Below are 27999 nucleotides of genomic sequence, written 5' to 3'. Positions count from 1 at the left end.
GACTTCTCAAACACTCTAAAAAAAGCAAATTATTTAATGGAAAATTTCAAAAGTCATGACAGCCATTTCCATGCAGTATACTTTGCTACAACAATCCCATGTGCTTAGAAAGCGGAAATCAAGCTCTTTGCAAAGAGCTGGTCACAGTCCTTCCTTGTGAAGCCCTTCACTCCTTCAGTGCGTATAGCACATCATCCTGGCTGACGTTGAGCCGCACACGAAGAAGCAGGTCGTTCCTGCTGGGCTCCACAAGGAGGAGGTGGCAAGAGCCCAGGTTAGAACACACTGCCATGGTCTCTGACATGGTGGGGTACGGGAGTCCCTCCATTCTGCACAGTGCCACGTGTTGACTGTACACCTAGAAACAAAAAGCAAATCTAAGGTCAGATGCCAGAAAGGGGAAGAGGAAAGGCAGTACTGGTTCTGTACCTCATCATTTATTTCTTGTAGGCAATTTAGACATTTTTTTTCTGTTTTTTAAGATTTTATGTATTTATTCATGAGAGACACAGAGAGGCAGAGACACAGGCAGAGGGAGAAGCAGGCTCCCTGCAAGGACCCCGATGCGGGACTCGATCCTGGGACCCCGGGATCACACCCCAGGCGGAAGGTAGGTGTCAACCACTGAACCACCTGGGTGCCCCAAGTCAGTTCTTTTTTTCTTTTTAAGATTTTATTTATTTATTCATGAGAGACACACACACACACACAGAGAGAGAGAGAGAGGGGCAGAGACACAGGCAGAGGGAGAAGCAGGCTCCACGCAGGGAGCCTGATGGCGGACTTGATCCCAGGTCTCCAGGATCACACCCTGGGCTGTAGGTGGCGCTAAACCACTGCGCCACCGGCGCTGCCCCCCCCCCCCCCCCCAGTCAGTTCTTACGTAGGATACTCAATACCCTGAAGGCATCAACAAGTGCCCTGATGGGGCACAGATCCAGGGCCAGCATGCTGGTCGGGCTTTGGAATCAGAACAGGTCTCAATCCTGGTTCTCCTGATCACCTAAACACACAACCCTGGGGAAGTTACTTCACTTTTTGAGCTTTAGTTTCATCTATTAAGCATACTCCCACATCCCTCATGTGTTAATGGATATAAAATATCTAGTAATTGTCACTTACATAAACAGTCCTAATCTCCAGGGAGTAAGAGTTCCAAATGAGATTGTCATAATTCAAGTCAAATTTTGCTATAAGGGTACTTTCCTTAGCAGATTATAGCACAGGTGCTAAAGCACAAAGGCCCAAGGAGAATACTGCATAAAGAGAGGAGGGGGTACTCCTAAGGCACCCGGGGCCAGGCAAGCCTGCAGCACTTCCTGGGCACTTGCTATTTATAAATCACCCCCACCCAGGCTGGGAGCTTGTCAAGAACAGGGTCGTTGACCAATTCAACTTGGTTCCTGCCACACTTTCACAGTTGATGACACATTAAGATGTTCAGGAAGTGTTTACACACTAAAATGAAAGCCACTCTGGAAGAGCTGTCTCAGGCTCTAAGAGGAGAACAATAATGGGCAAGCATAACTGGCAGTTTAAAACAGGTTTTTAAAAAGTTAAGAAACCATGAAAGTACAGAAGTAGCTGGACCTATCTGTATGTCTAAAATACAGTCTCTCTCACACACACGGACACACGCTCCCAGGTAGACACTCAAACACCTTTAACAATCTTTTAATCTATGGACACTAATTTTAAACCTCCAAACACTAGCCCTAATGAGTCCAATGTAATTGAAACAATGCTCAAAGAGTGTTTGCATTGATATTTGTAATTTGTTTTTAAAATGGGTCATGCTGAGAGCCTTATCTCCCCCCCCCCCCCCAAAGCTGTATTAGGGCAGTAATTCTTGTCTTACTGATCTTTGTTTCTTTGTTTTTTTTTTTTTTGTTTTTTTTTTTTAAAGATTTCTTGGGCAGCCCAGGTGGCTCAATGGTTTAGCGCCGCCTTCAGTCCAGGACCTGATCCTGGAGATCCCTGCATGGAGCCTGCTTCTCCCTCTGCCTGTGTCTGTGTCTCTGTCTCTCTCTGTCTCTCATGAATAAATAAATAAAATCTTTAAAAAAACAAAAACAAAAACATTTCTTTATTTAATTTGGGAGAGAATGTGTGCACGTGCACGAACACACCCAGCTGGGGTGGGGCAGAGGGAGGAGTCCTGAGCAGACCTGCACTGAGCGCAGAGCCCAACTCAGGGCTCAATCTCACAAGCAGAAGACGAGCAAAACAAAAGCAAAATCTAGAAGGATTGAAAGCAAAAAATCAATCACCTGTTGAAATGTTGCTTCTTCCAGTCCTGACCGACGGAACTCAGCAAGAATAGCTCTCAGGAAACTCTGTTCCAGAACAGAGGAATTTCTTAAAGAAAATATAAGAATTCTCGTAAGTGGCTATACCACTGGCCCAGGGAAAAGCCAAATAAAGTTTTCCTGTGTCTTCAGAGAAGAGAGGGGGGAAAAAAGCCTGGGAAATATTTTTTTCCTATATCGCACAAATGCCATTTGTGCAAGCCAGGGACACAACTACACATCTGGAAACATACCAGCATGCTCATTTCATGAGCAGAGTGTATCATTCATTGGGCGAGAAATAGCTTCTTCCTTCCTCTTGTTCTAATAGCACTTTACTTCGCTGTGGGTGCTGATACTCATAAAAACCTGAGTACCAGAATCAGGTCATGATTCTCCTACTCTGCTGGTTTGCATTTCTAGCTCCCTGTAGAGTTTGCCCCTTAAGAAAATGGCAGTGTCTTCAGTAAATGCAGGCTGAATGAATAAAAGCACAGAAATTTCCATGGACTTCCTATACTGTGGACCTTCTCCGGGTTCTATTGAGGAAGCTTCAGGGTCAGGAAGCAGAAGATTCTTACTTTTTAAAAAACAGTATATTTGACACATAACATTATGCACTTTTAAGGATTACAATGTAGTACACTGAAACATTTATATATTTAATAAAATCACCTTTGTAGCTATATTTATCAAATTACACAATCACAGTACAATATTGTTATGTACATCCATTAGAAGCAACTTACTTGATGGCGGTGATATATGATGATGAAAACATCTCATCTACTGCTTGGAGTAAGTGGGCTATAGTGACCAGGCCAGGGGAGTCGGGCTTCCTACAGGAGAACTCACAGATCTCTGTGGCACGCCTACAAATGTCCAGGCAGCGTCGTGCATCTCCAGAAAGGGCTGCTACCTACCAGAGGAAGTATTTTATTCCTTAAGGTCGTTTTACCATTATCTCAGCCCAAGAGAAAAACCAACAGATTCTATGTTCAGCTAAAAAGGAAAGGCAGTGCTGAGAATGGGCTTAAGCCTGCAGGTATGTGCTTAGCCCCAGTGGGAACCTGGTGGAAGCCTGGATATAAATTATTACACTGTTTCTGGGATTCTTCCTTGAGTCTAAACCTTTGTCTTGGATTTATAGATAAATTCATAATAGAAAGGGCAGGAATTCTTAGCTTTATTGAAAATCTGGGAAATAAAACTTAGACCACTGGCCCAAGATCATTATTGAACCACCTAGAAACACAAGTGTTCTCATTCCTTTCATGAAGAGAATAATGTGCCCCAGAAGCAGCCAGCCAAAGCCAAGAGGCTGATGTGGAGCCTATCTTGATTACAGCAGTCTCCCTCAGAGCATGTGGTAAAATTTGGAGACCACCTGGTCAATGGCTAAATGAACCATATCATGAGGGAAGGAAGCCACAAAGCTGGAAGACACAGAGGAATCTGTGGTTAGATGAATCAGACCAACCCATGAAGCCAGTGACCCCACTGCTCCTTTCTTTCCGTGCACACAGGCTCCCTTTATAGGGAATCCTGTCTCTCTCCCAAGCTGACTAAGAAAGCCACTTGCACTATAAATTTCACGGAGATTGGAATTCTTGGACTCTGCAGCCTGCAAGGATCTCTCAGTATTCCTAGGACTTGCCAGCAATCCCCACCATTTGCCCAGCAGCCATCACAGGTAACAATAGCCTGCCTGACGACATCCTGAGATGATTATTTCTTCCCAAAATTCATGCTACGCTAAGTTACAAGAGCAAATTGTATAGGCGTATACATACACATACACAACACACCAAGATTAAAAGTGGTCATCTGTGGGAAGTGAGATTATCAGAGTTTATAAATGTTTTGTGTATATTTATTTTCAGAACGCAAATGTAATGTTCAAATAAAAGTCACTTTTCTAGTAACACAAGACAAAAACATGAGTATCAGCTTATATTCCCCCCTTCTCTGATTTTCCAAATCCAGTGGGTACAGAAGTCCCATGGATGGTTCCAGCCTATCACTTCTTCCCTCCCATTATTACCACTGCAGTGGGCCCACCCCACATGGAATCTAACAGAAGACTTGGACTCTGACCTCAACTACTTCATGTGGATTTGCAGCCCAAATTTATGTTGTGTCTCCTAAAAACCTCAAGTGGAGAATTTTGTTTAAAAATGGTCCCAGGTGATAGTGGCCCTTGGTAACTGACAGAAGCAAAAACAGATTCTAAATGAACTAACTTCAACCCAGCCCTCAACTAATTCTCAAAGTTCTAAGGAACTTATAGTACAGTATAGCATATAGTAAAAAATAAATACAATTAAAAAAAAAAAAACAAGACACAAAAACAAAGCCACATCTGCATGGGATGCATGGGAAACAGCATCTAATTGTAAAAAAACAGAATATAAAATAATTATGTTTCTTTATATGTATAGAAATGAAAGAGAGGTTTGAAATTACAGGCAAAGTTTTGAGTAAAAACAGCATCTAAATTTGATGCCTTCTGAAACCAAGAACCCCAAAAGGAAGGGAAGCAACGTGAGAGGAGCAGAGAGTATCATTCTGCAAGCTGGAAGAGGTGGCAAAATAATGGTTGACTGTAGACTGGAGAGAGCCAATTCCTAAGTCAGTATTAAGGAATCCAAGAAAAAAATCTAAGTTACACTAAATATCTTCAGAGTGCTCAGATGATTGCAATACTGGAACTGGAAGTAAAGGGGGATGGTTTGGCTAAAATAAGGAGTGGTTGAAAGTTAAGAAACCAATGCCCTAGGGTCACCTAGGTGGCTCAGCAGTGGAGCGTCTGCCTTCAGCCTGGGGTGTGATCCTGGAGTCCCGGGATCAAGTCCCACGTCGGGCTCCCTGCATGGAGACTGCCTCTCCCTCTGCCTGTGTCTCTGCCTCTCTCTCTCATGAACAAATAAACAAAATCTTAAAAAAAAGAAAGAAACTGATGCTCTGGAGCAGGGGTCAGCAAAGTAGAGCCTGCCACACATTTTTGTCCATAAAGTTTTATTGGAACACAACTATGAGCATTCATTTACCTAGTCTGCATGGCTGCTTTCAAGATGCAAGGGCAGAGCTGAATAGTAGTGACAGAGACTGCTATAACCACAAGGCCTATTAACATCTCCTCCCTGGCCCTTTGCAGAATAGGTTTGCTGCCCCTTGCCCTAGATTCCTTCCCCCATTTCATGCTGTTGGGTAAATATTAGGGCCACTCACAGGAAGGTTTAGGGCTCTGTGGGTAATTCTGTGCCTTGGTTATTTGTACTGTCGCTATAAAACTCTTTGCCCTGGAGATGATCCCTCTTCTGCATGGCAGGAGTCCAGAGATTTATTCTCAAGCAAGGGTAAACAAAAAGTCTCTAGATCAGGGAACACTAGGTATGATTGCAGGGAGGGGAGGTCCCTTACTAGACATAAATGTTTACTATTTGCATGCTGAATTTGAAGACCTCCACCCTCTCTGACTGCAGCCTACCTCCCTCACTTCCAGAATACTACCCTCCAGGCTAGGACCAAGATGCCTACTCTGGAAAATCTGACCACCTTAACCTAAAGGGAAAGAACTGGAGATAATGAAATTGGCCCAGATTACTCCACAGTGAAGCTCTCAGTGAACAAGCCCCACTCATGTGCTCAGAACTCCCCAAAGCTCTTAAGTCTTCGTGCATACACCAGAGTAGACAACCAAGACGTCTGATGAAAGTCTCTAACGCTGCAAGACAGAGTCCAAACTCAACAGACAAAAAGCATCTTGGAGGAAAAGAGAGAAAACAATCTCAAATAAACAGATCGGCATTAAAAAGGACACTTTAGAGAGACAAGAGACAAAAAAGAACTTTTAGAAACTGCATGATAGCAGAAGTGAAAAACTACCTAACAGGAGTTAGGTGCTACCTTTGAGCTCCTAGAAAACAAAGCTTGGATTTGAGCTCCCCATCTGTGTCACCTCTGACCCCAATACAGCAACCCATACAGCACCCAGCTCTGAGCTGCCATGACATGTGTTGCTGCTTTAGGCATTCAGAATTCTGATCATGTCAAGTGAGAAGAACCAGAAGTAAGTTTCTACTTCTTTTAAGTGCTGAAAGACTGCAGATGTGTGGATTCTTGCATTCAGCTTGAAGCAGACATTTCACCCACTTCTGCTCCTCAGCAGCCTTAGAGAACAGGCTTGACTGGCATCCTCCCAGTGAGCTTGGAGGATGTAGCTATCCAGTACCTCACACCTACCCTGGCCTGTGTGTCTTGCTAGACACATTACAAACATGATCTCACTTAATTCTCAAAACAATCCTAGGAGGTCAACATTTTTATTCCCATTTTTCAGAGAAGAAAACTGAGGCTTGGGAAGTTGTTAAGTAACTTTCATATAACGTCCAATCCCCGCTAAATATTAGAGCTGGGATTCAAACGGTTTGCTACTTGACTGCCTATAATGGCCTTTTCATTATACAATGCTGTTTGCCCCCTGAATCCATTAATCTTCATTTGTATGTAAGCCCACCATATTAAAGCCTGCTAATTAATTATACAATGAGAAGGTAAAGGAACTTTTCACACTTTTGTTCTACTTTTGATATTTACTTTTACAGGACTTTCTCAGTTTCTCTTCATCTGCAGAGCACCCAACACAGGCCTCACACTGGCAGGCGTTCAGCCAAGACTTGCTGCCTGGGTTGTAGGTATAAGCAAATGCTCCCTGAAGCTGACTTACCTTCCTGGCTACCAGCTGGATGGCATCGTCCTCAAAGGCCTTTATGTTTTTGAGTCGGGATATAAGGATCTGCTGCAGCTGGCTGTGAGTATAGGGCTGGAAGGACATCCTGGTGAGACCCTGAGGAGACAAGATAATAGAGAACAAGTTCATTAATTATCCACCCTCATAGTCCTGCCACATGGCCACCTTGTGTCTCTAAGCCATTAATTATCCACCCTCATAGTCCTGCCACATGGCCACCCTTGTGTCTCTAAGCCTGATTTCCAAGTCCCATAGAACAGGTTACACATTCCATCCTGGGACCACCATGGATTCCAGCTCCTTTCACTACTGACAATGACCAGTGCTATCCTGCAGGGCAGCAGTAGTTCTCAAGTATTTCTTTATTTTGTTTGGGGAACCCTGGGTGGCGCAGCGGTTTGGCGCCTGCCTTTGGCCCAGGGCGCAATCCTGGAGACCCGGGATCAAATCCCACATCAGGCTCCCCGTGCATGGAGCCTGCTTCTCCCTCTGCCTATGTCTCTGCCTCTCTCTCTCTCTCTCTCTGTATGACTATCATAAATAATAAAAAAAAATAAAAAATAAAAATAAAATAAAATAACTTTTATTCTACTAGAATCATTTACTATATCAAGGCAGAGGTGCTCTCATTTGAGTAGGTGGGAGTATCTCCGGTAAGCACAGGCCTGGCTCCTGGCTTCACTCATCACGCTCTAAGTACTCGATGTGGGCTTCCTGATGAACCACCAGGTCCACAAGGGCAGATGTTGCATCTGCCTTGCTCGCCGCTATACTCCATGCATCTAACATTGCATAGCAGGGGTGAGTGCTTCAATATTTGTCATGAATAATTAGACCTTCAGGGCGCTGTGCAGCATAAGAGTACCAGGTGGCAGACACCAAGATGTGTTTGCAGAAAATCGTGCAATGGTGACACATTTAATTAGGAGAATCTCAGAAATCACATTTTATACTTTTCCTATTTATTATAGCTTCCTGTATATTTAACTTTTGGAACTCCTTAGCCCAGGTTATGGATCTGAAAGAACAGCTTGAGAAAAGCCTTTGGACCTACTAGTCGGCTTGATACCCGGTTCATCATGATGCGCTCTGGCAGGTCCATCGTGTTGGCAATGGTCAGGACCACAAGCCGGGCCTCCTTGTGAGTGGGCCAGTCAAAGAGATTGTACATTACGTCTTGTTTCTGAGTCCACAGAAGGTCAAGCTGCCAGTGAATGGATAGAGATGCAGGATCAACCACAGACCCGAGCCAGAGCCGCAAAGTGAAGACAGGTTACCACTGCTTTAGCTGCATGTGCTTCTCAGGTCCCAACACGAAAGCAGCAAGGATATCAAGGGACATATGCCTCTCCCCACCAAAGAACAGGCTCGGATGAATGAAGGATGAAAGGACCTCCCTCTCGACCCAGCAATTGCTCCCGGAGTGCCACAGTCAAGCACGATGCCACTTTTCTCGTCCTCCCAGGGGAACCTCCTTACCTCATCCACAAGCAGCACGGTGGTTTCCTGAGAGGACCTCTGGGTAAGGAACCGCTTTGCCAGCAGTTTTGCCGCATGGTTAGCTGTTGCCTTTTGGCCTGTCAGTTTCTGCAATGCGGGGAAAGGAGGTATGGTAAACGGCAAGGTTTGTACTCTCCTGAGCTTAATGTTAAATTTGCAAGAGAGGAAGCAATTTAGTCTGAGGACTTCAGCTTCCTAAATTCTGCCTTCTGCTCTCGTCTTAACCTGAACCTGGGAGAAGAGAAGGCACCGAAAAAGATGATAAAGAAACTGTTTGAAATGAAAGTGAGCCACAGGCAGGTCCTAGAAGCCTCTCCACAATCATTACTGCATGACTCCATTTATAACTGGACATTACCTGTTCCAAGAAAACAGCAAATGAATGCAAGAGCCAGGTTCAAACTCCAGCCAATCTCAAATCCGTTTGCCACAGTTTGCCATGGGGCCTCCTGTGTGCAGTTTTTACCACGTTAATAAGTCCTGGCTTCAGTAATTCATATCCAGCTCCTAGACTTTAAGGTCCCTGAGGGTAGGAATTCTGCTCTCTTTGCTCTTGCTACAAAGGACAATGTCTGGCACATCATAAACATCAATAAGCACAAAATTAGGGGCGTGTGGGTGGTTCAATCAGTTAAACGTCTGCCTTCAGCTCAGCTGATAATCCTGGGATCCTGGGATCAAGCCCCAGAGTCAGGCACCCTGCTTTTCCCTCTCCCCTCTGCCCCTCCACTCCCTTAGTGTGCTCTCTTTCAAATTAATAAAATTTTTAGAGCACAAAATTAAGTATTAAGTAAACTTTTCCTTTTAAAAAGATTTTATTTATTCATGAGAGACACACACACAGAGAGAGAGAGGCAGAGACACAGGCAGAGGGACAAGCAGGCTCCCTGCTATATTTTCCAAAAAACTCAAATAGCTTTACTCACCTGTAAGATTTGCACATAGACTTGATGTGGCTCTGTCAATTTCATGCCATTGACCTCGATGTATTGAAAGGGAGGAACATCATTTGCCTTGGCTGCCTGCTGCAGGCAGCGTATCACCTCGTGCACAGTGGCAGTTTTCCCTGTCCCGGGGACCCCAGAGATGTACATGCACCTATGGCAAGAAGGGAAGACCCGTGGGCTAAGTCTGTGCCGGCTGCCTCACAGTAGCACCAGTGAGAGGTGTGGGGACGTGTGCCAAAAGAAGGGCCCAGACCCCTGATATGTGGAGGTGGAGGTAGTAAGCCATCCTTGGAGGCTAGTCAGAGCAAGACATAACCATGTCTTGTCACAGAATCATTCCTTCTACACAAGCAATACTGTATGCAAAGAAGACCAGTTTCATTTTCTCTGAAAAACAGAATTTTTCCTCCTAGAGAACTAGTTTGACAAAAACTGCTCTAGAAGCCTTCAGGCTTCAGTAACAATTTTGCCTGTTCTGACACTGGGGAAAGACCAGTTGGTTTAACTGTGACACCTGAGGTAGTATGCTAGCAGGGGCCTTCTCCCCAGATCGTCCCATCTGCCTCAGCATGACTCACCCTCCTGTATGGTCAAGGAGTTTGCTTTCCACAAAGTTGTAGATGTTTTGGAATTCCTGTTCCCGACAGGGAAGAGACTCAGGTACAGCAGAAACATGCAGCCTATGATCCGTGGCACATAAGGGAAAATGAAGATATCAAAAACATTTCACCATCTCCTTGGTAACAAATGGCTTATTTTATTGTGTAGTCTCTATATGAAACTTAAATCATAAATCCACAGGAATGCCTTCATTCTCAAATCTCTACATTTGGCCTCATAAACCCTTTCTCCACCCAAATTACTCAACTGATAGGTTCTAACCAAGGGTACATGTCACCCAGGGAGCTTTCCTAAATTATAGTGGACCTTATCCCACAAGGGATTCTGATTTACTTGTTTGCTGGGAGGATCATGGCTTATATATTCTGAAAAAGTTCCCACATAGGTCTAAAGGGTGCCATCATGGAGAAGCGGTGTTCTGACTCACCAGCCACCTTCTATCACTGAGCAAATGGTGGCAGTAGTCTGGAAGGTTACTCCTTCGAAAACATGTCCCCACTATCCCACTCAGACACCGCTTAAAAGGTTTCTTCTCTCTAAACACACATGTTCATTTTACTCTCTACCTTCATGACGTATACGAATGACTACAAATTACTTGTTTGACATGAATGAAAGCAGAGACCCATTTCTGCCTATCTAAAAGGGGCCCACGAGCAGTGTCACCTCAGCCGGGCCTCCTCCAGCACACTGGCTGGCTCCTGGGCAGCCAGGTTTCGGCTGCGGATCTGGGGAGTGGCATGACGTGGCGTATGAGGCTTGGGCTGTAGTCAAAAAAAAGAGAACATATTTCAGAAGGAAAAAACCCAAAGCAAAAACACCATTTAGGACACATCAGCAACTCTGACTCATGATAATATGGCAGAAGTGGTGGATCTCTTAGTCCCTTTCTCTCTCACATTAGGTATGCTGTTCACAGGCCAAACACAATTTCTTTTTTCTCATTTATACACAATATCGGGATTTGAAAAACATGTCAATCTGAGTAAAGAATGAAAGTATAGACTAAACACTATTTAAAAGTAACATTTTCCTGAAAGACAAGAAATGATTAAGAAACCCTAACTACTCTGCCCTATACACAGTAAGGTAGGAGGTATAAACCTAGTTTTTGAGTCATATGTTTCTCCTTTAGACTCATTTGAAAATATGGTCAAACTTTAGTTCAGGACTTCCATAATCCAGACTGGTAGAGACCTCACCAGATTTTTCCACTCCAAACCCCCAGGTCACTGTTCAGTGTAGGCTAACAGCCCTACTCTCTTTTCTTCCTTGCTACTGGCAGCGCACAGGTCTCCTACAGTACCTTCTTGGTCTTCCCACAAAGCACTCCCTTCCAAGGAGGCCTTTCCCTTATCCACCCTCTGATTTCCACCAGGCAGTGAAGTAGGAACAATCTCTCCAACTCTTCCTCAGGCAGAAAGCGCTTAGATCCTAACACTTTTACAACCATTAACTTGGAGGTAACAAGAAAGGAATACCAAAACCTTGCTGAGAAAGTAAAAAAAAAACCTTGGTGGACTTCTGACTTTTTTTTATTATGCTAAAGATGCCTTCACACTCTAATATCCCTTTTCTGGGTAGGACCCAGCAGATGCAATCAGAACCTTGAGGGCTGTTTGTTTGCATAATGAGAAACCCCAGGTTAAGACTACCTCTAACAAACGTGAAGAATTTGACTTCCTTCCCTGGAGGTCTTTTTTGACTTCAGCCCAAGCACAATCACCTTTTTCTTGATATGGAAAGATGGAGATCAGCTGTAGACAAAATCTCCTAAATAGGCATTTCCTAAAAACAATTTGCTCCATTCAATGAGAAGAGTTTCCTGATCAAAGACTCTTGGAAGGCCACAATAACATTAATAAATTTATGGCCTTGAGAAGTCCTATGACAATGAACCAATTTAACTGTGTAATCCAAACATTTCTCCAACATATCTGAACATGGGAAGACCCTCTTTTAATAGCTTTTAACATTCTGCTAAAATTCCACAGGAAGCAGAAGAGATGGCCATTTACCTCTTCCAACTTCCTTTACACAGCTCATTTCCAACACCTCAGTAGTACTCCTATTTCTCAGGTCAATCAAGTGGCACAACAAAAACATTACATAGCCTAGTAGCCCTAAACTCCAGACTTGATAGCCACTGAGCACTTGAAAGAGGACTTCACTGCCATTTTGACCTTAGACTATACTTTCTGATTTAGTTCTTCTTTCTAACTTAATTCTTTATGTGGGCAACACATCCCATGATGGGAACTGAAACTACCCCTCAAGCTATAACCACCACCCTGACGAAAGCAAGACCTCCCCTCCCCTCCGCAGGTCAGGCCCCATGATAATCATTGACCTGACTTTACTGCCCACCAGCATGTACCCACTCACCTTTGTCCCACATTTTTCTGGTAGATATCTACATGTGTTTTCAGCACTTTGGAGACAGACTTTGAGATGCTAGTCTGCTCTCTTCCCCATGGTGGCTTCACTGAAATAAACTCCTTTCTGGTTTCACCCCCACTGGTCTCTCTGCTTTTGGACTTTGTCAGTGTCAAGTAGCCGAACCTGGTCTGCTCAGGACCCCTGGAGCCAGGTGCTCTTGCCCCTGCATCCCCTGATTACACAAAAAGCACTCTGCTAGCTTTGTGGGGAATGCAAAGATGAGGAGCCAGGTCTCATCCCTCCCTCAGGAAGTCTGTCTCTTGGCTATTTGGCTCTGTATCTTAAAAGGAACTCGGATTCAATATCATTGTCTACTGAATTCATGTTCAGTCCTAGGGTTCACTAAGATCTTTTCCTCTATGAATATTCCAAGTGGAATAACTTTGAGCATGATAGACGCCCTCAGAATCCAGCTGTTACTACTGTGTGACCTCAGCCACCACAATTTTAAAATTAAGAGAAGGATCCTTCCCTGCAAACAAACCTAAAAGAGCCTTACGGTTTTCTTTGGTGTCTTTGAGGGTGTCTGTAAGGATGACTTCATGGACGAGCTTGGGTCCCTGGACACCCTGCTGGATGTTCTCCCTCGAAGGGGTGGTGTGGAAGTCTCTTCCTCCTCACTGCTAGAGTCTGAAATCTCTGCTGCTGGCAGAAACTCATCCTCTTCTTGGTTACTTTTACTATTACCTAAAAACCTGAATGGTGGGACACATTATTTCTGATATTCAGTGTCTAAATAAAAAGCTCCCTAATAGGTCACTGTGGACTAGAGATATAGTCTTTCCTGCAACCAAGTAATATAGGATATGCTCTGCTTCTTGGGCCCTTGTTACTGTGATGCTCTGCTAAGGGCTTTAATTTTATTATCTTATTAAATCCTTCAACAACCTTGTGACTTGTATATTATTATTCCCATTTTATAGAAGAGTAAATTGAGGCTTAGAAAAGTGAAGTAAGGGATCCCTGGGTGGCTCGGCAATTTGGCACCTGCCTTTGGCCCGGGGTGTAATCCTAGAGTCCTGGGATTGAGTCCCGAGTCGGGCTCCCTGTATGGAGCCTGCTTCTCCCTCTGCCTGTGTCCCTGCATGCACCCACCCCGCCCAATGAATAAATAAATACTAAAAAAAAAAAAAGAAAAGTGAAGTAACCTTTCCAAGGTTACATAGTATGACAAAGCTCAGGTTTAAATCCAAGTTGCAGAATCAAAGTTTATGCTTTTAGGCACTCCACTAACAGCCTTGCTGGGTATGAATAAGGGCTCCTGGGATGCCCCCTGAACCCAGGGCAGCATTTCCTGCTCCTTTCAAACTATGAATTAACACAATCCCACACATACTAAGTAAAAGGCAAATTTAATGGAATAGCAAATAACAAACAAGCAATACAGGAGGCTTTAAGAAATGAGATGATAGATATCATAGATGGCAGTGACAAACATTTTCTGCCTGCTTAGAACAGTCTTACCGAAGCTGCTGCCTAATCCGATTCAAAGTCAAGAAAGAACTTTTTCTACGGATCCGATGCGGGGTAGAGGTAGTTTCATCCTGAGCTTCTGGTTCTTCTGCCTCCCTGCAAGATATCACAGCAAGATTACAAGAAACAGTTTTGGGTACTAGGAATCAGCAGCAGGCGCCAGCAGTAGTCAGTGGCCTGACTGGCTCCTCTTCTTTTACAGCTACTTTGGAAGGAATTAATCACACTTTGCCAAAAAGTTTATAATTGAAGCCTAACTCAAAACCAAAGATAAGGGGATCCCTGGGTGGCTCAGTGGTTTGGTGCCTGCCTTCGGCCCAGGGCATGATTCTGGAGTCCCGGGATCGAGTCCCACATCGGGCTTCCTGTATGGAGCCTGCTCCTCCCTCTGACTGTGTCTCTGCCTCTCTCTCTCTGTGTCTCTCATGAATAAATAAATAATATCTTAAAAAAAAAAAAAAGAAAAGATAAAAGTTTGCCTGAAGCTTATCATTGAAATCAGACTTATGACCTCCCCAGCTGGAGACTAGAATGTTCTCATGCTAGGCAGAGCTTCTCATCCTTTTTCATTTCTGAGCCATTGATGGATTTACCATCCAGGCTCAAGGTGAGCAGAAATGCAGCTATATATTCAATACAAAGCATTTACCAAGCAAACCCAATATATACCAGGTACTGGAGTAGTTTCTGAGCAGGAAATATGGCAATGTGTAATCTCTATTTGGTCATGACATTATTTGTGCAGCCCATTATTTATAAACATTGTCTCATGTCAAACTGCAAAGTTTGTTCTAGGTGTATTATCTTCTTGTACTGTAAGTATTTGAGAATGGTTTCTAGTTGAAAAAAACAAAGAACATGGGCAGCCCAGGTGGCTCAGCGGTTTGGTGCCGACTTCGGCCCAGGGCATGATCCTGGAGACCCGGGATCGAGTCCCACATCAGGCTCCCTGCATGGAGCCTGCTTGTCCCTCTGCCTGTGTTTCTGCCTCTCTCTCTCTCTGTGTCTCTCATGAATAAATAAATAAAATCTTAAAAATAAAAAAAAGAACAAAAACAGACAAAGAAAGTGAGTGTTAACATGTGGCAAAGAGCCACAGCAGGACTGTGAAGCATTCCAGGTTTGGGACATTATTTCCTAGAGCAGTGATTCCCCAAAGGACAACCAAATATATCAGAATCATCCCAAGAGTATTTCCAAATGCAGATCCCTGGGCCTAACATTTGGAAATTGATTCAGAACATCTGGGAAGAGGCTCAGAAATCTGTATTTTGGAAAGGTTCCTGGGTGATGCTACAACAATCAGATCTGAGACTTGCTGTTCTACCTTGAACAGCCATGTCCCACACATTGCACATCACATAAAAGATCTCAGTTTGCTCTGTGGGAGGTAGGCTAAGGCCCAGTCACCTCTTATTGATGTTTTTTGGTGTCAGAGTCATGGAAGGCACCACCAAGGATTGCCGGCCCCCGATGATAGGCTTAAGTGTTCTTTCCTCAATAATCTCCGTGGTATTCAAAGCTGGGACTCGGGTTCTCAGGATTCTCTGACAGTCAGGTGATGCCTTCTTGTCATTCCTGGCACATGAGCTGTGAATCTCTCCAGTTTTCTGTGGAGTTTTCAGAGCTGGAGACAAGGTATGAAGTCCATCAGGTTGAGACCTCTTAGTAGGTGAGGTGATCTCAGATAAGGCCACTTTTCTTTTACTTCTTCTGGGAGAATCCAACAAGGCCCCTGAATTCTGCTGGGAAATCCTAGTGCTAGGTGTCCTAGGGAAACCTAATCCCAAAAGAAATTACCACAGACAATGCATGAATTTTATAATAAGCACTAATATACAACCTCAATCTCATTATAGCTAAATTCCTCCACTGAAGTTTTACAAAGATATGTGTTAAAAAATATATATATATATGTATACACATATATATATACACACACACACACACACACACACACACACACCACTGTCCATGTATATAAATATATATACTTTTTTTTCAAAGGCTTGCTGCCTCATTGTATTTTAGGGGCCAGTTACTTTATTATTTTTGAGTGCACCTGTGCCCACAAACAGAAGGGAGAGTGCAGAGCGAGCGAGAATCTTAAGCAGGTTCTATAGTTAGTGCAGAGCCCGATGCAAGGCTTGATCTCCTGACTCTGAGATCACGACTTGAGCTGAAATCAAGAGTCAGACACTTAACTGACTGAGCCATCTAGATGCCCTATGAGTTGCCCATATTTTTAATCACTCCATGCTATCTTTCCCCAGGCTAGCCAGCTCTCATAATTTTTCATGTCTTCTAAATTCCATAGGTGATTTTCCTAGTTAGAACCATAGGTCAGCTGTTAAATCAGCTTTTATGGATAAATGTTCAGAAGTTCCCTGAAGTAAAAACTTCCCAAAAGACTGATTCTTAACCATAGGTGATTCTGCAAGCCCTCAGGCCCCATTTAACAGCATTTGAAAGAATTTCTATCAGTGGCTTGGCTGAGTAACAATAAGACCTAGATTCCTCCTAAGTCAGATTCTATCTACACATACATAGAGAGGAGGTGGATCACTGGAGGCAATCAAATGGGTTCTGTGAATACACAGACCCACACCTGGATTTGCTTCCCTCTTACCATAAGGCACCAGGAACCCAGCCATTCATTCAGATATCAATGGAGCTGCAAGAATGACAGAATACATGCCAGGTGATAGGAGAAAACAAACACTGAATGAGACTCAATCCTGGTCCCCATCCATAAGACACTCTAGTATAACAGGGGAGATGATACACATAATTGCCTGTAATTTGAAGTAAAAGTGTCCTTGAGCACCTAAGTTCCAATACGGCTGTTGAGATAGACCTTGAAAAAAGGCAAGATTTCAACAGAGATGAAAGGGGAGGAAAAGGAACTAGAGGGAGAATAAATGAGATCGATGTGAGTAAAGGCAACAAGGCAGGAAAGTACTGGGCACAGAGACGTTCACTTTAGTCACAGTCCATGGCTATGTTGGAATTAGCTGCAGATACAGTGCAGGAAGTTATCTAGCACCTGTGTGGTGAATACGAGGGTAACTTATATCTAGATCAATATAAAACGTACTAACCTGCAGTTACAAAGTAAATAAGTCATAAGGATATAGTGTATGTGGAGGTATAGTGGCAACTATAGTTAAGAATACTGTTATTGCATATCTGAAAGTTGCTATGAGAGTAAATCCTAAAAGTTCTCATCTCAGGAAAATAATATTTGTAAACATGTATGGTGATACATATAAACAACTCATTAGGTTACATACCTGAAACTAATAACATGCTATATGTTAGCTATACATCAATCTTTTAAAAAAAAAAAAAGAAATTTTGATGCTGCAACATGGATGGTCCTTGAGGACACTGTGCCAACTTAAATGAGTCAGAAAAGGATACGTTCTGTATGATTCCACTTAAATGAGGTACCTTAAAATAGTCAAATTCAGGAAAAGAAAATGAGGGATCTTGGGAGCCTGGGTGGCTCAGCAGTTGAGCGTCTGCCTTCAGCTCAGGGTATGATCCAGGTCCAGGGATCGAGTCCCACATCGGGCTCCCTGGGAGGAGCCTGCTTCTCCCTCTGCCTGTCTCTGCCTCTCTCTCTGTCTCTCATGAATAAATGAATAAAATTAAGAAAAGAAAAGAAAAGAAAAGAAAAGAAAAGAAAAGAAAAGAAAAGAAAAGAAAAGAAAAGAAAGAAAAGAAAAGAAAATGAGGTACCTAGAGTAGTCAAATCCAGAATGGTGGTGGTTGCTCAAGGATGGGGGATGGAGAAATGGGAAGTTATGACCTATTGATTATAGAGTTTCAGTTTCAGATGATGGGGATGACTGTACAAAAACATGAATGTATTCAATGTCACTAACTGTACACTTAAAAATGACTAAAGTGGTAAATTTTATGTTATGTGTATTTCAACATGTATCCACTCAGTACCTGGCCCACTGCTGCACTAATTCAATACTGTAGCAAGAGTACATATTTTATCATATTCCTGTAGTCTCAATATTGCCCACTGTGACTCATCTCACACTTACCACTGAGTTCCAGTCTCTTCTTTGCCCTTGGGGTGGCAGGATGGGAAGGAGTTGGGCGAGATTTGGAGGTACAGTGCCTTGATTCAATCCTTTTGATATCATGCTCTGCTCTGGTCCAAGAAGGGCTTCTTATGGCCTTAGTCTTGGCTCCCACAGGCTTCTGGCACCTAGGACTGCATTCTCGTAGTTTATCAAACTCTGTAAATAATTCTGAGGATAGTGGTCTGAATGTCTTCTCATTCCAAGATAGTTTCACAAAGAGTGTCTCCTCATTTTTCAGATCCATAGGTATCACCTCATCTGGGCCTAAAGCTACTACCTGTATATAAGAAGTATAGATGAACAGGAAGAAATGAGAACCAAATGAGCCAAGGGATGCTTCATGAGAGCTATGATTAAATAGCATTCACATCTGCATCCTTACCCAGAATGTCACTCTTCCAAACTAAAGAGGCACAGACATGGCATAGCATCTTTTCAGGCTTTTAGCTATAGGGTATGATATACAGTCCAATCTATTCACTCATGCCAAATTTCCCCACAACAACTTCTCTAAGCATGCTCCCCTGCTCAAGGCTATAATGGCTCCCTGCTACAGCAAGATTTGATTATTAAATTGGTTTTTGGTACCTTCTAAAATCTGGCCCCACTTTACTTCCTGAGTGCTTAGTAGTACTCTTCCCAATGGCCTTCCATCACTCGCTGAGCTTGGCTTATCACAGTCCTGCTCAGCCTTCCCACCCCATCATGCTCCTGCCTTTCTAAATCCACCCATTTTGCTGCTTCAACTTCTATATCTGCCTTTCAATCCTTTACTCATTTAACTAAGGGACAAATTATCTTGAGGCATATGTTATGCTGGGCTCATAGACTGGAAAAATCTGACTATGGTCATGCCAGACCTAAGTCTCTCTGCTCTACCATTAAACTAAACTTGGGACCATACTTCATATCATGATATAATCCCCTATTTGGGGGGCCTGAAGTAGCTCAGGAAATAACCTATATCTTAGTCTCTAAACCAGTGTCTCCATTCAACCTTCAGCTCATTAGAACCTGATTCATCACAAAATCCCATAATACAAATTTGCTCTTAGCAACTAACACTCTTTGTACTGATCTACTCAAGGTGAAGTCCTCATTTAAGTAAGTGTATCCAGCCTTGCAATGCTTTATGCCTGCCACATTCACAGCTAAATATAATTTCCCACTGAGATACATATGCTAATTCCTGCTCATCCCTCAGGTCACAACCTAAATGTCACTTCCTCCAGGAGGCTCCTAACACATGGAAAGTGCTCTTAATAAATATTTATTGAGATGAAGTAGGTAGCAAGCAGAAGAGACAACAAACAGGAAAAAAATTTATTTCCATGGCATAAGTTAGAGCCAGGAATATTTTTGAGGTCATGCAGTTTAGGAGGCAGCCAGAAATAAGCTCCAAGATAGAACTGAGTATCAAGACATCACCTACCTGCACACGGCCAATGATGGTCTCAGCATTAATGTTGCTGTTACAGGCAGGGTAATCATACCAGAATATCTCCTGTGCAGCAGGCTTCCGGCCCAGCAAATGCCGTTTACTGATAGGAACTTCACAGAATCGGATAAACCACTGTACTCGAGCACGTTTCTTAGAATGAGGTTCAGAATCTACGAGGCATAGGTGAAAAAGAGAGGTGTAAGAAAATGCAAGAACATTTTATTAAGCACTTCTTGTGTGCCAGACACTATGCTAAGCACCTGATAATACGTGATTAACATATTATTTTTAATCCTTATATTAACCCTGCAAGGTAGGTACTATGGTTATCTCCCTTTCACAGGCAAAGTAATCAAGTTACAAAGAACATAGATAATTTGTCAAAGGTCACAGGACCAACCAGCAGCAATCTGACTCTCCCCAGCATCCATGTCCTTCTCACTTTGTTCCACTTCCTAATGAGGCTATCAGTCATCAGAGAAGTTACAAAAGGCATCTGAGAGGAAAAATTCTAATCACAGGCACTGAACAAATCTTGCAAATCAGTGATCATAAAGAAGCTACCAAAAAGCAGCAAAACAAAAAACCTGGCAAAAATTAGAGCATCAGCCACTGAAGTTACTTCTCACAAACATATGCTTACAATTCTTAGCTTTATCTTTACAATAATACCATTAACATCACTCTGTACCAGCATTAGATCACTTAGACCTAAGTATTCATTAGTGCCACCATCATCATCACCTCTTCTCTTCCCCAGCTCTCTCCAGAGAAAGACTCCAGCCCTCCAAACATTCCAAAATCTATACCACAGGCCCAAACCTCAAATACAAAAGCCCACAGTGCTGATGTGCTCCCCCTGGTGGATGTTGTTTGATAAGGTTTTCCTCCATATTTGTCAAATACCCTTTCCATCTCTGTGATATAAAACATCTTTATCCACTCACCCTATCAGTTCCTTCTTGTAGGCATACAAACTGCCCCAGGAATTACTATCATGTCATCCCTCTTCTAGCTGTTGGTAGACAAACTTTTGTGTAGTTTCCTTTGCTATCTTCCTTCTTAGCGCTTCATTTAGAACTCTGTCCGATTCCCACCTTTCTGCACTCTTTGCTTTGCAAAGGGTTAAAAGCTTAGAAAATTGGTTAAGGACTATGAATGCAGACAGGCAAGCTGTATCTTCCCTTTTGTTCCTCCAGCATTAGGGGCAGTAATGGCTTTCAGCACTTACTGATCTCTGGGAAATATCATCTTTTGTTCTCGCCTTTTCAACACTATACACAGATCACTATGGGTAAAATACCTAAAGTGTTTTTGTGCTCCTAACTGAACATCAACTGATACCCTCCCAATCCAGCTTACTTATTCCATTGTAAAAGTTACACCTGTGGGGCACCTGGGTGGCTCAGTGGTTGAGAGTCTGCCTTCAGCTCAGGTCGTGATCCCGGGGTCCTGGGATCAAGTACCGCATCAGGCTCCCCACCAGGAGGCTGCTTTTCCCTCTGCCTATGTCTCTGCCTCTCTCTGTGTGTCTCTCACAAATAAATCTTTAAAAAATATTTTTTAAATCTTTAAAAAACGTACACTTGCAAAATTTACCACTACCTTCCTCATGCTAAAATTAAAACACAAGTCTGTATTATAGTGTAAATCACCTATTTTTTTCTTCCCCCCTTTCCCTGAATTCATCCTTTGTCCATTCCAAAAATCCTGCCTTAATGACCATTTTAACCCACTCTTAAAAATAATGGAAAAGCTAAAATCTTGAACCCCCACATCCCATTTTTACCCAATACTGCTCTAGTGAGTAAAGAAGTTTACTAGATATGAGGGTACAGCCAGTGCTTAAGTGACTCCCCCCCAGAATCTAAGGCTCATACCCTCTATGATGCCGTGAACAGAGAAATCAGCAATCAGAAATCTTGCAGCTCCCAAATGTTCATGATAAGGAATGGTTTTCATTCCAGCCCCAAACTCACCATCTTCAAACAACTCAACCAATTTAGCAACATATGGATTTTCATCATCATCCCCTTCAATCAACACGAACTGTCCAACTTGGATGTGAATCTCAGTCAGACCACCTTCTATTTTGACACTCATTTCTCTAGGAAGGAGAGAAACATGTTAGGAAATCACTTAGGGTGGGCCAAGGACTTCAGACCCTCCGGGGAGATGAAAATGCTCTCTAATTGGAAAATCTCCTAGTTTCTCTCTGATAACCAAGTCTCCTACTAGGAAACCAATTCACCCATAAAGTCATATGCAAGAGGAAATGAAATGGGTTGAATGAATTGTTTTGGTGTGAATGATTAATCCAGAGGCCTTACTGTGAACCCTAACCTCTCAGTTATTGACAAAGAAAGGCTTCCCAAAGCATGAAAGCTGTCCAATAACAGATCAAAACTTTCAGAGACCTCTAGGGCTGGGAGGACATAGAAACAATATCGAATCCTGCCCTGTTATCATGCAGAAATACACAGAGCCCACTTTAAATAAATATAGCATCGTCATATATACCAAATTTTATTAACTTGACATGTCTTTCTCTATCAATGCTATATTTATGATATCATCTTGCATCAAATAAAAACCCTCCTTATAATCCATCCATATTTATTGTCCCTCAATTCTCCATCTGTAGTAACTAGAACAGGATGGATACAAGTAACAGTTTAGTGTGGAGAAGCTATTATTTCCAGTACAACCAACAGAGTCCAGTCACTCACTTGTAGCTGTGGTAGTGTAGTTTTGGATTCAACAATGGCTTGCCAACCCACGAATAAGTCTGTCTGGTTCTCAGCCTTGTAGAGTAGCATGCCATGGCTCCTATATAAAAGTCACGAACTCTGAGTTAACATGACAATGCTCTGATGGATTCTAGCACACAGTCCCTGCCTTCAGTGAGTTCAGCCTTCTCTTCTGCCCTGCAGGCTCCATGCAGGAAGCCCAATGTGGGACTCCATCCTGGGACCCCGGGGTCACAACCAGAGCCAAAGGCAGACACTCAACCACTGAGCCACCCAGTGCCCCCCTACAGGGCTTTTCTGAACTGAACACTAGATAGTAAGTAGCTATTGATAAGATAAAACTAAATAAGGGATTCCAAGGAATAGAGGCAAAAACATGTAAGAGGCATTTAAGGGAAAAGCAATGGGTCTTATCAAGTATATCATTACATTACATTAAAGACAAAAATAAAACCAATCTGGCAGTTGAAAGGGGTATTTTCCTTTACAGCTGACAGGCCCTAGTAATAAGTAGTATGAATAGCTGAAAACAAATGCTTATATTAGGGGGATCCCTGGTTGGCTCAGCGGTTTAGCGCCTGCCTTTGGCCCAGGGCGCGATCCTAGAGTCCCGGGATCGAGTCCCATGTCAGGCTCCTAGCATGGTGCCTGCTTCTCCCTCCTCCTGTGTCTCTGCCTGCCTCTCTCTCTCTCTCTCTCTCTGTCTATCATAAATAAATAAATCTTAAAAAAAAAAGAAATGCTTATATTAAAGTATATGGGGAAAAAAAGAAACACTTTTACTGACAAAGAAATGTAAATGAAAAATCCAAGCATATCTGACAATCCTCTTTACAATTTGAAAACGGTAATCCAGGGACCTCGGTGGCTCAGTGTTGAGTTTCTGCCTTTGGCTCAGGTCATGATCCCAGGGTCCCAGGATCGAGTCCCGCATCAGGCTCTCCATAGGGAGCCTGCTTCTTCCTTTGCCTATGTCTCTGCCTCTCTCATGAATAAATAAATAAAATCTTAAAAAAAAAGAAAAGAAAAAGAAAGCTGCAATCCATTAGTCCTAATAATGACAATCTATTATCTTAAGTCTAAGTAATTAAGATAAAACTTTCTTCTAAATTAAATGCTGTTTTTATGGAGCTAAAATTTGACAAAACCAGGGTTAAAAAATATTTTCTTTAATCTGACAGAATTACTCTAAATTACTGATAGACGGATTAACAATTTCAATCTGTGTTGAAAAGTTAATTTTTTAAAAAAAGATTTTATTTATTTATTCATGAGAGACAGAGACAGAGAGAGAGAGAGAGAGAGAGAGAGAGAGAGAGGCAGAGACACAGGCAGAGGGAGAAGCAGGCTCCATGCAGGGAGTCCGACGTGGGACTTGATCCCGGGTCTCCAGGATCAGGCTCTGGGCGGAAGGCGGCGCTAAACTGCTGAGCCACCTGGGCTGCCCCAAAACAAGAGATTTTTAATAGCTTACTGACATCCTGATTAAACAAGCTTCTGTCCTAAAGTTCAGTAGCATTATGTCCAATTTTCTACTTGGGAACATTCTGACCTATAAGATTTTCTGCTTTTAAAAAAGGTATTTTTTTAGTATACTTTGAGGAAACTAATTAACAAAAATATACTAAGTCATTAGTAAATACACAGCTTACAAATGATGCTTAAATGATTACTTTGAAGAACATTAAGAGTACCATACAGTTCACAACATGGTAGTATTAAAATTAATCTAATTTTAATTAAGTACATCACAGAAATGAACAAACAGCTAGCAAAATTCATGAGTAAAAACAAGTAGAAGATTTGTGCTCAAGTAAAAAATAAATTTGGATTCATTATATCCAATAAGCTTTTGGTAAAAATTAGTACAAGTGTTCGAGGACACTAACTCACCTTATGACAGATACTCCTTTCTTTTAGTGGATGATCTAACACCGAACTATCAGAAGTAAACCTGGAACTTTTCACCTTTCCACAATGCAATCAGGCAAAATAGGCTACGAGAGAACAAAAGGTCCAAGTTCAATTACAGGTCTCACTAAACACTGCTGTTAAAAAAAAAAAAAAAAAAAAAGAAAGAAAAAAAAACTGGAATATCCCTGAGAGTACTTTGTAGCAAACTGGTTATATCCCAGAAAACTTTCTACAATTCCTGAATAATCTAATGTAGGACAAATGGCTTGATTTGTCACTTTGACTATGACACTTGACCACACTGAAACAATCATCTCATTTTTTCAAACCCCAAATTGGTAAACAGGACCATACTTACCTATAAGGTACTCCTGTATACCTAAGAGAATCAACTCCATGCTCTCAAATCTTTAAAATCTGGACGATATTTAAGCTTTCTAAAGCAGGTATCCTCCTTCAAAAACCAATCCAAGATAAAATTTAACATTTTTTTTCTAGAAGATCATGAGCTGTATTCAGTGAGATCAGAATATGGACACATATATACAAGAGTGGGTGATTTACCCTACGCTGAACAGGCAGGGATATTGGATGAAAGAAGATCGGATTTGGACATAAACCCTGCCTCACTCTGGTCTATCACTCTGTTCTAGGACTGCTTTCCAAAACCTCAAATAGACCAACGTTGTTGGTGCCCTCAGACGTATTACACCATTGTTGTTCTCTCTTCTTGCATATCTTCTCAGGGATGGCTCAAGTCTCAACCCCAATAGAACTTTCTCAGGCCTTCAGTGATACTCAATGGAAATTTACCCTTCCACCACCTTATACTATCCCTCAGGGCCATGTTCCATTATATCACCTTATGATCAAAGCAATAAGCATTATATTACTTCCTTATTTATTGTATGTCCTACATTAGAATGCTAACTTCCAAAAAGCAGAGATCTTAGAACCTTGTCTATCTTCTTCATAACTGCATTCCCAGAGCCTCAGTTAGGACTTGGCACAAAATAGGTGAATGAATGAACGAAAAAACAATCTGGTTTTAAAAATCATTAGGACAGGGATGCCTAGGTGGCTCAGGGGTTGAGCATCTATCTGCCTTTGGCTTAGGGAGTGATCCTGGGATCAAGGCACTGCATGGGGCTCTCCACAGGGAGCCTGCTTCTTCCTCTGTCTGTGTCTCTGCCTCTCTCTGTGTCTCTCTCATGAATAAATAAAATCTTTAAAAATAAATAAATAAATAAATAAATAAATAAATAAATAAATAAATAAATAAATAAAATCCTTAGGACAGTACCAAGTGTGTGTGGTAAGGACAGAACAGTCAGTCCTCATACACTGCTGGAAGGCGTGTAAATTGGTAAAACCACTTTGAAACATGGGCAACATCTAGTAAACTGAACATATGCACATCCTACGATTCAACAGTTCCAACACAATATACCCAACATAAAAACATACATACCATCAAAAGACACGAACCAAAATGTTCATAGGAGCACTACACAGCAATGAAATCAAACCAACTACAACTGTACACATGGGAAAATCTCACAAAATAACAATGAGCTAAAGAAATCAGACACCATAAGAAATCATACTATATTGATTCCACTCACATAAAGTTTAAAAATAGGTAAAAATAACCCATGGCATTCGAAGTCTGAACAGAAGGTAACCTAAGTGACTGAAAGAGAGCACAGAGGACAAGGGTAATGTTTCTGGGATGCTGGTCTTGTTTCTTGATCTGGAGGCTGGTTACACAGGTATATTCTCTTTAAGAAAATTCATTGACCTGTACATTTATGATATGTGCACTTTTTTGGTATATAGTTATTTTTTAATGAAAAGTTCAAAAAATTAACTGAGAATTCTTCTAAAGAGGCATCATAAGGATGTCAAGCCACTTTGTACTGTTATCCTACTTTCCTACCTTAGGACCCAGTATTTCATCTCACCCACCACCAGCAGAGAGAGATGATGAATGGGGTAGAAAGGCTTTGGCTTCTAGGAGATACCCCACCACAGGCTCTCAATGTTGGAGATACCAGAAATCTGGCACATACACACCACCAAGTGCAGGGTGCCACGCCCAAGGAAAACATAAGGGAGTTGCAGTAAGAGTGATAGCAGATATGTATTAAGCCAATATAAAAACTCCCTATATATTTATCTCATTTAATCCTCAAAATAATCCTAAAACAATGCGAGTACATGCTAAGTGCACAGTAGACTCTCAATAATAAGTATGTGCCCAGTGAAAGGTAGGTGCTACAGCACTTCACGATGATTAATTTGTCCCAGTGTCACACAGGTAGGACAGACTTAATTTGCACCCTGAGCAGCCAGTTTCCAATGACTCTAAACCACTTTACCTTACAACACCTGTGTGAAAGCAGGTACTGTTAATACATTCCTGAGAGGCCTTGCTTCAGGTGTGCTTACCACACTTACTAGCCACCAACTGAGAAGCCAAATGGACTTCTATTTCCTTACCCACAAAATGGTATGATAATATAGAATCTCCCTTTAATTTAACCAATATTTATTAATCACCCACTGTGTGCCAGGCCCCATTCTAGGATTAAGTGAGAAAATGCAAAATGGCAAATTCACTTCCCCACTCCCTTAATCTCTTGCATTTATTTGTAAGAGACAGTGGATCTTTAAAAAAGAAAAAGAAAAAAGAAAAAGAACCTGATGAATGTTATGAAACTCGCGTACAATTCGCACATTTTGCATTTACTTTCAGGGAATTCATAAACCTTCTAACATCCACATATTGACCTCTGTTATGTTAAAAAGTATTGCAAAAAGACCTGGTACACCTTGCTCTCACTGTGGAAACCTCGGCGGGCCTTCACAGGTACTCCTAACAGCCGCCACGAGGGTACTATTTTTACAAACAACTAAAATCGAAAACTGACATACCTAATCACTTCAGTTTCGCAGACAGTAGCCCAGGATGAGAAACTCACATCTCATGCCTCGAAGTCTAGTGCTTTTCCAACTGTGAAAACAGAAGGCGCCTCTATTCCGGGCTAGACTAAAGTAGAAGTAAAGTTGGACTTCTTTCCTAGAAAGAAGGTGCATTAGAGGCCGGCAATTAGGAGCGGCTCCGCGGGGGGGGAGGGGGGGGCCTTGGGCAGGAGCGCAGGCCTCTTACAAAAAGCGACCTAGAGAAGTCTCTGGGCTCAACTGCTACATCCGTAAAATGGGGCAGTAACTTCTGTCCCGCCTTCCCTGCGGCGCTTGGTTCGCGGTGGCTCAAAGGTGGGAAAGACGCAAAGGCTCCACAAGGGCAAAGCAGACAGGCGGCCCAGTTAAGACCACTTCTGAGAACCTCAGGCCGCTGAGGACCGGAACGCTCACGCGTCTCTAAAGTTGGCTTCCGGTGCCTCAACTGCACTCTCAGGCCCTGGGGGAGTGAGTGGGAAGCCCTTTGTAAATCGGGATGTGGAAAAGAATGCTCCTAATGGCCTTGGGACAGAGCCTGGCAGTCAGCAGCGCGCAGTGGATATCCGCTGGATGAATCAATGACGGAGTCCCCAGAGAAGAACTTCTCCAGTCTCCGCGGCTCCGACCCCCGTCCCGCCCGGGACTGCCACTCACCGGGCGCCGAAGCCCTCTGCTCCCACCGTCTCCGTTCCGGGAGTTCGTCGGGCCGCAGCGACTCCAGCCTGCCCCAGCTGGACTGCTCTCACAGCCACCCGCCGCACCGGAGCCCAAGCAGGTTGAAAATGAACCTCGCTAGGCAAGGTGGA

The 27999-nt window shown here is 42.7% G+C and overlaps 1 protein-coding gene across 5 annotated transcripts; it reads right to left on the bottom strand.

Moving 5' to 3' along the window:
* Positions 1-16: 16 nt before the first annotated feature.
* Positions 17-27996, bottom strand: ORC1 (origin recognition complex subunit 1). Of its 5 annotated transcripts, XM_055342156.1 has the most exons (19): positions 27848-27996; positions 27167-27311; positions 24209-24312; positions 22295-22394; positions 21545-21672; positions 19557-19735; positions 18083-18401; positions 15432-15801; positions 14013-14117; positions 13048-13243; positions 10776-10873; positions 10067-10168; positions 9468-9639; positions 8521-8628; positions 8096-8245; positions 7018-7137; positions 3038-3207; positions 2271-2358; positions 17-358 (listed from the first exon to the last, which is right to left on the bottom strand). In XM_055342156.1, exons 4-19 carry the CDS (start codon positions 22387-22389, stop codon positions 167-169), a joined length of 2592 nt encoding a protein of 863 aa, XP_055198131.1. In that variant the 5' UTR covers positions 22390-22394; positions 24209-24312; positions 27167-27311; positions 27848-27996; the 3' UTR covers positions 17-166. The 5 variants fall into 5 exon arrangements, with proteins under 5 accessions (XP_055198131.1, XP_055198130.1, XP_055198132.1 ...); XM_055342155.1 differs by lacking the exon at positions 27167-27311; XM_055342157.1 differs by lacking the exon at positions 27167-27311 and having other exon boundaries at positions 8111-8245.
* Between the last annotated feature and the right edge of the window lie 3 nt (positions 27997-27999).

This window comes from Nyctereutes procyonoides, unplaced genomic scaffold (genome assembly GCF_905146905.1).
Source record: "Nyctereutes procyonoides isolate TBG_1078 unplaced genomic scaffold, NYPRO_anot_genome, whole genome shotgun sequence".
NCBI lineage: Eukaryota > Metazoa > Chordata > Mammalia > Carnivora > Canidae > Nyctereutes > Nyctereutes procyonoides.
Note: the sequence above shows the minus strand (reverse complement) of the source record. Positions and strands in the feature narration are given on the sequence as shown.

What these genes read in the sequence shown, in the direction of transcription:
- ORC1 (XM_055342156.1), bottom strand. Translation starts at nt 22,389, where the DNA reads ATGGCATGCTACTCTACAAGGCTGAGAACCAGACAGACTTATTCGTGG. An exon ending in CAAAGACACCAAAGAAAACC is followed by an intron (nt 10,874 to 13,047) that starts GTAAGGCTCTTT and finishes TTTTGACTACAG; the next exon opens with CCCAAGCCTCATACGCCACG. An exon ending in ACCGGGTATCAAGCCGACTA is followed by an intron (nt 7,138 to 8,095) that starts GTAGGTCCAAAG and finishes TTGTCTCCTCAG; the next exon opens with GGTCTCACCAGGATGTCCTT.